The sequence below is a fragment of the Passer montanus genome, unplaced genomic scaffold (genome assembly GCF_014805655.1).
Source record: "Passer montanus isolate IOZ18808 unplaced genomic scaffold, ASM1480565v1 scaffold173, whole genome shotgun sequence".
Classification (NCBI taxonomy): domain Eukaryota; kingdom Metazoa; phylum Chordata; class Aves; order Passeriformes; family Passeridae; genus Passer; species Passer montanus.
The window spans coordinates 267,260-283,031 of record NW_024364604.1 but is presented as its reverse complement, the minus strand read 5'-3'; the positions used below and the strand labels follow the sequence as shown (position 1 = coordinate 283,031).

General features: G+C 44.6%; 1 protein-coding gene across 2 annotated transcripts in view; it reads right to left on the bottom strand.

Annotated features, from left to right (window-relative positions):
- MKLN1 (muskelin 1) overlaps positions 1 to 12,633 on the bottom strand; it is a 102,701-nt gene extending 90,068 nt beyond the window's left edge. The window contains exon 1 of one of the 2 annotated variants that reach the window (XM_039704373.1): positions 12,509 to 12,633. In XM_039704373.1, coding sequence (XP_039560307.1) covers positions 12,509 to 12,603 — 95 coding nt within the window. In that variant the 5' untranslated portion in view covers positions 12,604 to 12,633. The remainder of the gene's footprint in view (positions 1 to 12,508) is intronic. The other variant, XM_039704374.1, reaches the window with a different exon arrangement.
- Between the last annotated feature and the right edge of the window lie 3,139 nt (positions 12,634 to 15,772).

Below are 15,772 nucleotides of genomic sequence, written 5' to 3'. Positions count from 1 at the left end.
TAATAACAACTGGGACAAAACAAACTGATCTAAGCAAAGGGAAGAATTTGGGAACTGAGACACAAATTTCTAATAAAAGCTGTTAGTCTGAAAGCTAAGTCCCCATTAGAAACCACAAGACACTTCTTTTGAGAAGAATCACCTGCAGTCTCCTGTACCATGCCACAGGCAAGACATGGTATTTAATAAATTCTTGACAGGTCTTAGAATCTGGAGAGAAAAAAAATGCTGAATTTAAAGATATGTATCTTATATTAAATACTTTAGGGATACAAAGGCAGATAAAACCAGATAATGCCGTATGGCTTTTCTCCTTTATGGAACTTTATCCTAATCCTGGAACACAAGAAGACAAGTTACCCTACGGAATAAATTTTATTTATGATTCCATTACATTTGTTTAAACATTAGACAATAAACTCTTCATACACTGAGCAACACTCGCAGGAATTGGCACTGCTGCATGGTCAGATAATGCCCAGCTGGAAAGAGGCATTTTGTACCTGGGACAGATCCCAAATATCATATTTTTAGAAGCAGATTTGTTTGCTTCTCCAGGTCAAAGATCAGTTTTGCCACAACCAAGGAAGATCTCAATCACTCAGCTAGACGAGATAAAAACCTTCCACAGAGAGAAAAGGGACAGGCAGCTCACACAAAATAAAGGCTAAAAAGAAATGTGAAAGATAAAGATAGCGGCATCAATGGAGTTAGAAATGTTTAAAATATGTGGGTTATTAATTAATTAAGATTAAACAAACGTTGAAGACAGAAGTCCATGTGTACAAAACCATACCATAACAGCTTAGGAAAATTTATGGACTTGGAGGAATTCAAGCACTGCAGCAGCCGTGAGGCAATAAGAAACAAACAAATGCATGTCCTAACAGCAGATGCCTTTTTCCATGTAAAGCCCTTTTTCTGGACATCACAAAACTCCTACACAGTACCCGGAGGGAGGCTTTGCAGATATGACACCTAGATTAAAATCTGAGAAACTTTAGAAGTGAAAATTCCATTAACACAACGACTTTCCATGTAATTTTCACAAGACATTAAAAAAGGTATTTGTAAGCCCTCGAGCTACCACAAGTACCAATGGTTTTACGCAAGCTTTTCCTGTGAAAAAAAGCAACCAATTAAACGTGGTTTGAGATAACTTCTCATCAGCTGTGGGTACAAGATCAAGTCTAGCACGAATCTACAACACTGCCAAAAGGACCACCCCACCCACTCGCAAAGGATCCTCCCCCTCCCTACACCAGCAGCTATAATAAAGATTTGCATAAATAACTTATTTTGGCAGATCAGTTCTCCAGCTCAGCTCCTACCAGCACCAGCACAAACTGGGACTAAAAGATGAGCAGCTGGATTGGGACAAGGGATTCTCACTGGAGTGAACTCCCAATCCCCCATTCCCACTGGAAAGAATCTACTAAAAAATGAGATTACGTGATGTTGGAACTCTGGATGCTGAGAACTTTACACCCTCTTTTAGAACTTTCGAACCCTGCTTTTAGAATTTTAGCACCTCTGCTATGAAAAGCAAAGCAGGAAGGGCCATTTTATTAACATCACAAGCAATTGCAGAGGCAGCCCTGGTGTGCCTTATTTCCTAACCTGGCTGCCTGCACAGCTCCCAGCAGCTAAGCCTCACTGTGAGCATTCCCATCACTAAAGAGTGGATGGTTCCATGCAGAAAGCTCTTGGCAGAGCACGGAGCAAGTTTCTTTTCATTACCCAGGCAGACACTGGTCTCACAACTGCTGGAAGGAGATAATTTTTCCTTTTACCGACCCAGAAACTGTCATATCCTTTGTGCCAACTGTTGGCTGATCTCTGCTGGAATGACAGAGACGTCCCCATGCCTGGGAACTTCTCTGTGCAAAGAGCTCTGTGGGTTCAGGCACGACAGCCACTAAGGGAGAGCTTTCCTTTGCTCCAGTGGGAAAGGGAGAAATAAGATGACTTTGCAGAATATGCTGCAAATTAGGTTTAAGGCTGCTATAATTTGCATCTAACCTAAATATTTTCATGGAGCTGCTATTAGGGAAATCCATGAGTTTAGGAACAAGTCTTTAAGAATAAACAAATCCCAAACACTCTCTTTGCTTGGCACATTCATATGGCTCTTCAGAGAGCAGCTGTGCAGGAAAGGGCACAGGCTTTACTAAGAGGACTTGGAATTCAGACTCTCTTCTAAACCACAGAGCTACCATGCCATTACACTGCAAAAAGGCACTTGGAGTGCTAGGAAAACACAGACTGCCTAGAAATGGACTAAATACTTGCTCCAGGTTTGTCCACGTGATGATTCTTTCAGTTTTTCCTACAACCATCCCAAAAGAGATTGGGAAGAATACAGCAACTGGAATACACGGACTAGAATTTCCACTGTAAGACGTGGTGGACCAAACTATTCCAAACATGCAGAACCCTCACAGCAGCCAGCAGACAGCATCCATGGAGATAATCCTGCCCAGCCTAGACACTGGAATGTACACACAGCCTTAACCAAGAAAAACAGGGGGAAAAAAAACCTACTTACCACCTAACAACCCAATGGATCTGGAAAGAAATACACAAAGAAATGTAGTGGGTTTTTTTAATCCTGCAACTCCCATAACTCACTACAAGCCATGCTGGTTTCAAACTACCTGGCTGCAATGTTTGAAAATCTGCATGAACCTACAGCTGCCCCCATAAAACAAGTCCAAAAACACTTTTTAGGTTCTGCTACAGTTTCTCTCCTTCTCACTGGAAAAGTTCTCTGCTCAGAGGGGCAGAAGGATGTAAAGACATAGAAATTCCTTGATTGAAAAACAGTAAAAATGGGAAGTTATTATGCAGATCCATTGAGGAAAAAATGGGGCGTTTTGGGGTTGCTTTTTTACAATACAGAACTTCTTAACCTCTTGCATAGCAAAACTATGTTTGAATAGAACATGCACAGGAGCACAGTTTTCAATATTACAATGTCACGATATTGGCCAACTTTCTGCTCAATTCTGCTTCAAGTGCTCACACTGTCATCCAGTATATTATAAACCTATTCCTATAAAAATAAAATAGCTTAGTTAATACAGCATTGCAAAAATAAACTGAAGAATTTAGAAATCTTACAGAAATATATTCATCAGATCACAGCTGACTATACTGGTCAACAAATCTGGCATTACTTAGCTCTGGCCCAGAAACAGCCCAGTTAAAATCATGTTCTCAATTTTTTCAATGAAAAGTTTGCCTTTGTTTTTTAAGGTGCCTATCATCACTGTCAGACCAACCTAACTTCTTCTTAAATGCTAAATGACTCTGTCACAGACATTTCCAGTAAAGCAAGATAGGAAGTATTTTTTATCACTCCCCCCATCTAGTTAAGACTTTAAAACAAGACTTTTTTGATTCATCAGTTCTTCCTGGAGACATGAAAGGAATTAAATAGTAACAAGAGTGACTAAAACTGCAGCAGTGTAGTGCAGGATGTTACAGAATCACTTGGGGTTGGGAAAGCCCTAAGATCACCAAGCACAACCATTAAACCAGCACTGCCAAGGCCACCACTAAACCACGTCCCAGGTGCCACATCCTCGTGTCTTTAAAATCCCTCCAGGAACAGTGACTCCACCACAGCTCTGGGCAGCTGAGCCAGGGCTGGACAACCCTTTTGGTAAAGATTCCCTTCCTGATATCCCATCTAACCATCCCCTAGGTCATTTCCAAGTTATCAGAGCCCGATAAATAACTTCTATTCCAGTGACACTCAACAACCCTAAATCACGGATTAAACTTTTGACTGTATCACCGAGAGATTCAAATCCTTGGTGGCAAGAGCTCCCAGCTCCAGGCTGGGAATATCAGTATTAGCACAGAGGAAAAACAAACAGGAGAAAAAATAAAGTCAGGCTTATTTACTTAAGCTGGTACCCACAGTAACTTCACGCATCACAGATGATTACCAGCCTAATTGTCCCAACATTCAGGGATTATAGTTTAGATGCAATTTCACTGCTAAGTGATGCTGAGAATCTTCTACGCTTGAAAAATTACCAAGGTTCATTCCCTCTCTGCACTACCTTTGGGTTTAAATTTAAGAATTGTTAGATCACTAAAACAGATCTTTTCTATGTAGTTTGATTAATGTCTGGTTTTTTATAAGAAAAAGAGTAAGAAGCCAGTGATATTAGTGACCTCAGTGATTATAAAATCATCTGATGCAGTTTCTTTTACTCATTTCATACCCTGTGTTCACTGGTACATATTATTACCTGTACATGTATTATACATGTCCACTTGTACATATCATTATCCTCAATAAGGACATTTGAGCACACAAGGATATCTGAATTCCTGCCTTTTAACCAAGCTTAGGTAAGATACCAGAAGACTCCCTGAGTAGAAATAAATCCCTGGTTTAATAAAAAGACCAAGAATAGCATGAATTCTACCCTCCAAGACTCAAGGATAAAGATGAAGAGATTACACTCTTCAGTTGACTGAATTTGTAGCCAATAGATAAAATACTGAAGTAAAATCCTCCAGAGTTTAAAACATCACCACCCACAACCACTGGACAGCAAGTTTTCATTTTGAGAAAATCTCCTGTCCAGCTTGAAAATTGTTTGGATCATGTGTGAACATAGGGATTTCTACAGCCAGCAATCAGCACACAAACTTGGACTTTCCAAATCTTCCACAGTTCTGCTGCAGCAGCCCACTTCAGCACTGCTCACTTCTCATTTCCAAAAGCATTTTTTTGGGACAGGACAGACCCTTCTAAAGTAGATTAGAGGAAAGCATGTCTAGCACACATCTATGTAAATTCCCTGTGCTATATTTTGGAAGCATCACAACCCCAGTAGAGTATTTCTGCTTAACTAATGCACATATGGAAAATCTTAGCAAAGGCCAGGAAGCAGATCAAGGCCTTCCACGATTTCACAACAGTGCGAGGATGCTCTTATATTCCACAATATCTGTAATAATTCCACTCAGGGGAAGCCACAAAACCAGACTGAGTGATGATATATAAAGATATACATTGCTAATGTAAGCCATAAACACATCTTTAATACTCATCAGCACTGTAACCTCACACCCAGTAAAAGTTCACCCAAAAAACTGATGCCTGTAAAAGAATTTAAAGCAGACTATGTTCAACAAAACAGACTGAAGCGCCCTCATGCCCAAAGTGATGTCAGGTTTGGAAATTTTTCCACCAAAACTCTATGGAAAATGCATCCTGGTTCCAGGTGGGAAAACTTTCACAGCTTTCCTTTCAAAATTAAGCTTTTCTCACTGACAGTACAACTCAGGGAATGCAGAAGACAAAATAGTGATCTGGGAAGATAAGGAAGTATCAGCCTGTTAAGTGTTGGTTATGTGGAGAAATGCAGTACAGGTCAAACATTTAACCCTGGATTGCACTAGGGAATAATTCCTTATTTTGGATCAATATACATAATTCATGCTAAAGGATACAGAAGTTCCCAGGCCAAAATTACTTTCATATTTGGCAGTTTCCAAATCCTGTAGCAGAAACGAGGATTTTTAGAAGACAAAATTGAAACTTAGCAATAGTGCACTGTCACATCAGAGTGGAGTGGGAAGCCATTCATCAATTCCTTATTCATGGGTCAATTTACCTAACCCAAATTTTTACCTCCAATTTAACACTCTGTGTTAAGAGCATCTCTTTACTAATAAAACTTTAAAGTGCAGAACAGGCTGGGAAATTGCTGTTTAAATATAATTACCATACCAGCCAAATGCTGTTTAAACCATGTACCAACAGAAAAGGATTCCAGAAAAACACAGGTCATGTCCTAAAGAGAGTTTCAATGTTTTTTCAGGCACCTTCCCAGAGCCTGAGCATGACATTATGCACACAGCCAGTCTCAGGAGGAAAGGCAGGGAAGACCAAGGAAAACACCACCAAATTCAAACTGACCAGAGCACTTTTTCTCCATGATGAAGATCCTGTCCTTTTCCAGGAACAGCAGAAGGTGCCAGCAAAGGAAGAGCAAGTGCAGTCTGCTCCTGCAGTTCAAATTCAGACGTGCAGACTGCTGTCCTCAACTTAAATAGATGGTTGTGCTTCTTGATTTAAATTGATTCAGGAAATAATTTCTCAAGGATTATGCACAGTGAGTTGGAAGTAATGACTGAAATAGCAACTACCTAAAGCAACAAATCATTCTACACCTTCAGGGTTCCTCTTCCCCTTCCAGTAACTGGTGTATTATGGAATTCAAACCCAGTGAACTTAAAGCTCACTCTTCCCACAAAATTCAACAGGCAAAAAAAGCAAAATTACATCTGGGTTTACAAGTTTATATTAACATGCAATAAAGTCAAACACTGGCTTGCTTTGGAACAAAAGTCACCATCTATGTAAGTGATGGAATCCATGCTACCCACACAGCTTAATCTCAGAAAAAAAATCAGGGTCAGATCACAAAATCAGTGGGGGTGATAAACCTGACCATTCTACCAGCAATCTGATAAAAACATAATGAACATACAGAATTAAAAACCATATTCTTTGCCATGAAAAAAAAAAAAAAAGATCAAGCAGACTGTACATGATGCCTGAGCAATAACATTTATCCCAAGGAAAACTCTGTTTTAATAACTAGTTAGTCTTTAAACCAGTAATTAGTAATTAAAGGTTGGAAAACTTTTATTAAACTCACAAGCTATACAGCCACATATACAGCAAATTACCCAGAATCTGATGATGTTAACACCTCCCATGAAAATTTTACATTCTTAATATTCTGTAAAATGCCATCCCAGAATAGGCTGAACATCAGAGCACTGCAGGTTCTGCCAGGTTGGGCACACCAGGGAACCTGAGCAATTAGCATTTCACCTTCCTCCTTCTGCCAGTGAATAAACCTGTCTAATCTCTCAAATAATGTCTATATTTTAACTGGAGCCTGAAAAGGTTTCTCCTGATACTACAGCACTTGTGCATTTACCTGGGCAACAAGAGATATCATAACTCAAAATCCCTCATAACTTCATAATTTTGTGGGTTTTTTTCACTCCTTCCACCTCTGACATTTTTCTTTCTCACTAATTAACTTTATCAGACACCAAAGAAGTATTTTATAGTTATGTATTCAATCTGTAGGCAACTTTATTATTTTCTACAGAAATATTTTGCTCTCTAAAGTACTGAATTTCAGCACTCACAGAAGAAACCTAGGCTACAGAAGTGATGTAGATGAGAGGAAAAATGCCTGTCAGAACATGAGGTCGTGTAGAAACATCCAGAAAGTCCACACAAACAAGCAGAGGGGAAAAAATATTTTCCACTGGCCACTGAAAAGGACGAAAAGCAGAACTGAGAGCATTTCTGCACACAGGGCTCAGCTGAGATGAAAGGAGTGGGGCAGCTCACTGGTTAGCCAGGGTTTGCATCCCCTGCTCATTTTAAGAAATATTGGAAGTGTTGATCAATATTGAAAGTCATCAGCAGTTACAGAGCCAGCCCCTGTGCCTGCTCACCTTCCCCTATCTAAAGGCAAAGCAACTACAAGGAAAGCGAACTGGCTACATCAAAATACTGAAGTAAAGCTATGAATGCTGACAACTTAAGCTGAAAAAAAGTACATTAATGGTTATTATTAGTGAAAAAACCTCCAAAGTCACAGTTCCACAACTCTTCCACCATTTGGACCTGGTTTAGATGGCTTTAAAGTGCTTAGACCTCAGCAGAAGGCATCCTCGCCTTGTAAAGGGAACAGAGCTTGGGCTCAGGGAACACAATATTAAAAATAAATCTTTTCATTAGTCATGAATACTCTCAGCTTGAACAGGAGATTCTTCAAGAGCTGGATGCATCTACAAGGAGATTTATGAACCTCTATGGTACAGATCTGAGTCATCACTTTCATGTGGTTGGAGGAGAAACTGAGAACCACATTTCACTGGCCACAAACATATGTTTTTTCCTGTTACAAAAATCTAGCAAGCACAGGAGCTGGAATTCAGGTTATTTTTCCCTTGGGGCTTTTTGTTTGTTTGTTTAGGTCTGTTGTTTTTTAATCCTTATGGACTTTACCCCAAAAAGTCTGCTGCATGTGTTCTCTTCACCTTCTTGATAAAGTTTTGCAAGATTTGAAAACATTAGAGTACACTTCTTTCAGAATGTACATTTTAGTCTACAGCACTACATTTCAGTGCTGAACACTACACCAGTACGTTTTAGTCTGGCCAGGAACTTGCTGTTACATCCTCATGACTAGAAAGAAAACATAAGATTTGCATTCTCACTTTAAAAGCCTATGAGTCACTCATATTTTACTTACAAAGTATCTTTCACTAAGTTTTCTTCCCCTAGTTTGATGGAAATACTGAAAAGTGATGAAAAAATAAAATTGAGTATATCTGAACAAATCAATTAGATCCTTCCTAGGAAGGGGACAACAGAGTTATTCAGCCTTCAGCATATGACACCACTCAAGGCACCAAACTGGAAAAGACTGGAATTCTCTGAACAACTGAAGTTGACCATTAAATAGATAAAAGTGAGTTGCAGTGAAAAAGTGACACCAACTAAGAGGTTGTTAATGGTATTTAATTATCAGCTAAGAAACCAATCTTAATTTATATTCTTAATAACAACCTCAGCACAAGATATAAACAAAACACTAATTAAAAATCCTGGAGTCAAACACAGGAAATATACTGATCTTCCTCTACAGAGATTCCATACAGAAACTCTTGAAGAACTGAAAATTTGAGCAACAGAAACAGGATGAATGTTCCTCACTAAAGTATGTGAATAGAGGAACACAGCAAAAAGCTCTTGTTGGTCTCTGAAGTGGGATTTCAGCCATATAAAACAGTGACAGAAGGACCTGAGTGCACTACCAAACACAGAATGCCATCAGTCATGAGGCTGATGCAGCCACTAGAACCCACAGCCCCAGGATGCAGCAATCTGGCAATAAAAAAGGGTACAAAGCTGCCATCACACAGAGTACAGCACCTCTCATTCACCTCAGGAGGAAGTTCAAGCTGGAGCAGGTACAAAAACAAGCCACTATAAAAGTCAGGATATGAAGTGCTTTTCTCAGTGTAGAGCAAGAGCTTTTGGTTCTATTCCTTACCAAAAAAAAAAAAAAAAAAAAAAAAAAAAAGAATTGCAGCAAGGCCTGCATTACCTTCTGTAACTCTCTTCCTGCAGGAGGGCAGAGAAGGAAGAGGACTGAGTCCATCTCCCTGTCTCTGTGCATGTCTAAAGACACCAGCACTGGTTTGTGTCACTGGAGAGAAGCCACTGTCACTGCTGGAGCAATCCCCGGCCAGCCCCGTGTGAGGCATCAGGGAGCAGCTTCCCCTGAGGCTCCATTCCTCCAGGGAGGAACCTTGGAGAGGCAAGGAATGGATCTGACACAGCAGTCCCAGGCAATGGGCTGATCGTTTTCCTTGTTGGATAACCTGAAGCCTCTGAATGCACCAGTGCCTCTGCACAGGCAGAGCACCTCTGGAAACACCAGAGGTTTCAGCACCAAATTTCCTCTTGGATCAATTCTCTTCCCAAAGGCACAACATCCCCTACAACACAGGCTGAGCCAGCCACTATTACCCTACCAATTTTTTGATTTCCACCCAGTTTCTAAAATAAATATCCAAGTAAGTCTTCTTGCTGGTACAAACCAATAGACAACTCCAGTAATTTGCAAAACAGGAGAACTATTTATTTTCATTAATGTCTGGAAGAGTCCTTGCAAACATGCAGGTAGCTGCAGCCCTGGTGAAACTGCCAGAAACTGGATGCAGCATTAACTAATCCTCCAGTACCACCACCAAATGCACGAGGAAAGACACTGGCATTCAGCAGAGGAAGCTTCTCTGTCACTGAAAGAAAATGAGTGTTTTTTAACAGACTACAGATCCTCAACTAGAGCATGACCAGAAAGGCCTTTGAAAAACACTTTTTGTTTTGCTTTGTTTAGGTTGTTTAATTAAAAGAGAGGTTATCAGATGATTTCAGTGTTCTGAAAAGCTTCAATGTCAGCTGAGCATCACATAAGCAGGTGAGATGTCACTAGACTTGTAATTTCTTCCCTCATCAGCAGTGATGAAAGTTTTACATTCCAGAACTTTGCTTTACATTTAAAACCATACAACTTAAGGCATGTGTTTAAATCATGCTTAACTCCTCTGCTGCTCCTCCCCAAGCACTTTGCCTGCAATACCACAACTCCCAACAACAATCAATAATATTTAATAAGTTGTGTATTCACCCCTACATACATGAGGGCAGAGCCCCTTTTCTCCTTAAAGTGGTTTCTTTCTAGCTATGCCAGCAAATTTATTTAAACTACAGCATAACCAGAACTCCCAACGTCATAGAATCATGCAGGTTGGAAAACATCCTCCAAGATCAAGTTCTTCCAGACAAGCATGATTTTGTTCTAAATATTAAATACTAAGAGAACCTTTAGCTCTATGTGCATGTTGATCCCACAGGGTGTTATGGTCTTGTCCCAGCAATTTTCAAGATTTCCATCTTCAGCCCATCCCCAAAATCCCACCCTCCCATGCATTTCTTATTAAACTTTCTCTTTTTGAGAGGGTGATCTTAAATCACAGGTCAAAGCCTCTCTCTTCCAAATCAGACTGTATTCCAGCTCTCTCCCACATCATGGGAATGAAAAGTTAACAAGCAAAAACCAAAACTTCCATAACAAGACCAGAATCCCTCAGACCAAGGTCAGCACACCGGAGAACAAGCCCATTGCTGGGATTACAGCGCTTAAAAGCAGATAAAGTTGTTTTCACTGATGACAAGCACTTTTAAACATCTTAAAACCAGCCAAATGCAAGGTCACACGTTTGTAAAATACTATCCCAGCTACAGGAATGGGAATTTGTATCAGGGAAGGCATTAAGGACTTTGGGCAGCACTGCAGAGCCACGTGAAACTTAATTCCTGACACGAGTCAGTAGCAAAAGGGACTAACGGGAGCCTTGGAAAGGAGTATCAAGGACAAAGACAATACTCTGTGTTTATATGGCATCACTGAGATCAATAATGGACTGTCACCCTCTCCTCAGGGACCAAGACTTTAACAAGATTTTAAAAGCCAGAAATGCCAGTAGAAATAACTACAAGGACATCAGAGACCTGAAAGAGGCACCCTAAGGACGAGCTGTTTTAACAGAGAAGGTAAAGGGATGGCTTCATTAGCACCAAAGATTACCAATTAGCAAAGAAACCAGTTCTTTTTCACATCTAACACAGAAAATATACAGAAAAACAAAACAATTCAGAGTTCAGTTAAAAACCCGGTTTTAGAGGTTTACTTCATTTGCAAAGTGGAGATAATTGAGGATATTAATAATTAACAACTAAGGCAACTCTGTCACTTGTTGAGAGCGGGTGAGTTGAGGATACATCAATCAAAGGTCAGCAAATGCAGCACAATCGATGCTGGGATGAGCCTCGACATTCCACCACGAGCTCGTTGTGCTGTGGCCCCAGCAGCCCTCCCAAATTCCAGCACCAAGGATGGCTTATCCAAAAGTTGTACCAAAAACATCACACCCAAACCGGGCTGTGGCCACTCCAAACTTGGCTGTCAGCGACCAGAGGCATTCCCCAGGCTGCAGCTGGATGCCATATGGCCAGCAGAGGATGGGACCACCTGGCACAGCAGCACAAACCGATGGCTGTAACAGCTCCTGCCAACCCCCAAACTCCCAGAGGCAGGCGATGAGGGCAGCAGGTGACCCCTTTCCCCTAAGGACACACACAGCAGGGGACACAGCCCAGCATTCCACAGGTCAGGGGCAGGACAGGACGCCCAGCTGCCAAAAAACACAGAGCCCACAAGCACCTGACAGAGGCAGGGCAGGGCAGGAGGGGCACTGACCCCTCTCCTCATTTCACCCAGCACCTGATCAGCCTCTCCCACACCGGTACCTGTTCTTCCCCCCAAATGTGGAGTCAGCTTCTCCTCTTTAGATGCAACTTTCTTTTGCCCATATCTCGTGATAAAGCTATCACCAAACCGGACTCTCCCCGTTTAACTCACCACTCCAAACCTGCAAGCCCAGATCCTCTGCCCCAGGCAACTCCTCCCAAATCCCTTCATGAACCACTTCCCCAAACACAGCGCCAAGCGATGCTACCCCGTCCCTGAACCCCCAGCCCCGCTGAGCACCTCCAGCCCCATTAACACCCCCAAGTCCCGCAGCACAGATCTCCGTCAAACGCAGCCCCCAAACCCTGCTGCGGAGAACCCTGGCATACCCAGCCACCCCAAACTCTCCTGTAGAGGCCCTGCTCAGACACGGCCCTCCCAAAATCAGCCGCACAGAGCCCTCTCCCACACAGAACGCCGCTCACACACAGCCCCGCTCCCGCTCCCCCCGCCGCGGCCTCCCCGCGCGGGCCTCGGCGCAGGCCGCACACAGGCCCAGCCGCCCGGCCACCCCCAGACCCGAGCCCGGAGCGCGTTCCAGGCGCGGTGCCGGGCTCGGCACTCACTCGGGCAGGTAGGTGGAGGAGAAGCTGCTCCAGCGGTGCAGGCTGTAGCCCAACACGCGACTCTCAGCGCCCGCCGGACCCGCCGCCGCCGCCATCTTGTTGTCAGCAGCGGCCCCGGCAGCGACCGCGGGGGGCGGGGCCAAGCTCTTAAAGGGGCCGCGCTCTTAAAGGGGCCGCGCCGGCGGGGGTGGGGACGGTGTGAGGGGGCTGTGGGGCTGCTCTGTGGGGCTGAGGGGTTCAGACGCTGCCCCTCGGGGCTGAGCGGCCGTGAGGCGTTCAGGGGGTGCCCCTTGGGGCTCAGAGGGGCTGAGGGGATGCCCTGAGGGACTCAGAGGCTGTCCCGAGGAGCTGAGGGGCTCAGAGGGGCTGTGGGTCTGAGGGGATGCTCTGAGGGACTCAGAGGGTGCCCCTTGGAGCTGAGGTGGCTTGAGGGGTTCATAGAGGCTGTGGGTCTGAGGGGATGCTCTGAGGGACTCAGAGGATGTCCCAAGGAGCTGAGGTGGCCTGAGGGGCTCAGAGAGTCTGAGGGTAGCTGAGGTGGCTTGAGGGGTTCATAGAGGCTGTGGGTCTGAGGGGATGTCCTGAGGGATTCAGAGGATGTCCCAAGGAGCTGAGGGGCTCAGAGAGTCTGAGGGGATGCTCTGAGGGACATAGAGAGTGCCCCATGGATCTGAGGGGCTCAGAGGGTCTGATGGGATGCTCTGAGGGACACAGAATGCCCCATGGATCTGAGATGGCCTGAGGGGCTGAGAGGGTCTTAGGGGATGCCCTGAGGCGCTCAAGGGATGCCTCAAGGGTTTGAGGTGAGCTGAGAAGGTTGGGGCATGCACTGTGCGGATGAGGGGCTCAGGGTGTGCCCCATGGAGTTCCAGAGGGATGCCCTGACGGGCTCAGGGGGCTGAGGAGAATTACCATTCTCTGTTAATTACTGAGGGAAATGCTCCTTCCCTGGCCCCTTGCATGTGGGTGATTGGGAAAGGGATCAAGAGAAACCCAGTGAGGTTTGATCCTGCACCGGCTCCTGGAATTATAAATTTGTTGAGGTTGGAAAAGACCTTTAAGACCATTGAGTCCCACCATGAATGCAGCACCGACAGGACCAGCACGTAAGCTGGGCATTCTTTAACAAACTTTTCTCTGTCTGAGGTTGTTGTAGGGTTTTTCTTGGAGGAGGGAGATGTTTTCACCCAGAGCTCCCACCAAAGCAAGGGGGAAACTTGGGACACCCAAGGGGAGCTCTGGGCTACCTGAGAAAAAGGGGAGATATTTCAAGACCAGGGGGAGGAAAAAAAAAAGCCAAACCAATAAACCACTGTCTGTTGGAAATGACAGATTGGAGAGATATTATGAGGCAGGACAGCAGGATGCCTGGCTAGATTAAATTAGCACAAGGATTCTTTTATTTTTTTTCCCCTTTATTTTAGGAAAGCGAGTGAGAATGTGGCAGCAAAATCTGCCTGCGGATGAAAAACTCTCTCAGCAGCCTTGAAGGCTGAACATCAACTGGGTGTTTCAGAAGTGAGGGGGAGCAGAAAGCACTTCATCTCAAGACCCCTTCCCAGAGGGAGTTCACTGTGTTTTCACTGGTATCAAAGCCACACGGCTCAGCAACAACACAACAAAACCCACGGGTGAGGCACAAACATCCACATCTCCTTCTGCTGCTTCACTAACGAGGCCGTTTGAAATTTGTGGCATTTCAGACTTCACTTTATCCCAGCTCCAGCCTGCAGGCATCCCCCTCCCAAAATTGCCACGGGAGTAATAAAACAAATACTTTGCTGATAATATTCTCCAACCCTGAGGACGAGATGCCACCTCAGTGTTTGGAGCCTTGCTAACAGCCACCCCAAGAGGAGCAATGCCATGTGAAACCTCTGAATGTGAAATTTAGGGGATTGAGAGTGGGGGTAAGAGCCCTGCAGCAGCCAGGAGGAGGAGGAAAAGGAGGAAGAGCCAACAGCTCGCTGCTGCACAGTGAAACCACCCCAGGATTTCTCTGCCCAATATCCTGTTACCACTTGAATCAAGACCTGGATGCCAAGCCAGCGTATTTTTAGCACATTTTGGACTTAAAGTGAAGGGAATGCTGGTGAAATACACAGTACTGACAGCCCTGGAAAATCTTTATTCATCTGCAGCACAGGCAGCAGGGAAGGCTGTGAGGAAGCAGAGCAATCCAAAGCTGCAAACCGAGCCCTCTGGTCCCTCCAGCACAGCCTGCCCAGTCCTGTGCAGTTACCCGTGGCTGCTGGAGAAGAGGATTTTTGCACACTCTGAGTGGACAGAGCACTGTGGGGAGGAGCGTGGTGTGCAGGGCTGTGTTGTGCTGCAGATTTGGACAGCCTGCAGCCTCCAGATGAGCTCTCTGTATCCCAACCAGGGCAGCTGCTGGAGCCCAGCTGGTGACAGGGCCAGAGAAGAGGGGGAGAAAACTCAGAAAACACGAATATCTGAACCCCACTGTGCAGGTCCAGGCCTGTGCTGTGCTTGCTCTGCTGATGTAGCGCTGGATCTGAGGAATGTGGGGAGCCCAATGGCACCAACGTGCCTCATCCTACCTCCAGCAGTGACTGAGACCCATTGCTCCAGGGAAGTACTGGAAAGAGGGCACTTTCACATAGAATCACAGAATCATTAAGGTTGGAAAAGACTTTTAAAATTAAGTCCAACCATTAACCCAGCAGTGCCAAACCCACCACTAAACTAAGTCCCCGAGTGCCACATCTCCATGATTTTTGAACACTTATAGGGATGGTGATTCCACCACTACCCAGAACAGCCTGTTTCAGTGCTTGACAAAACTTTCAGTGAAGAAATTTTCCGTAATGTCCAGTCTAAAGCTCCCCTGGGACAACTTGAGGACGTTTCCTCTCATCCCATTGCTGGGAGCAGACACCAACCCTCACCTCGCTGCACCCTCCTGTCAGGGAGCTGTGGAGAGTGAGAAGTTCCCCCCTGAGTCCCCTTTTCTCCAGGCTGATTCCCTCCAGCTCCCCCCAGCTGCTCCTCATCAGACTTGTGCTCCAGGCCCTTCACAAGCTTCTTTCTCCTTATGAAGCAAACCCTGTGCAGAGTTTTCCTGCTTCTGCCCCCCTCACTTGGGACCTCACTGAAACCCTCCGGCACGTTTTGGTGCCTCCCAGCCCAGAGCTGCCTGGGTGGATCTGTGCTGCCTGTGGCTGGCTGCTCTCTGAGGATGGGGCCGCCGAGGGGAAGCGAGAGCTTTCCTAGCAGCAGAAGGTCCCTTTGGCGTTCAGGGAC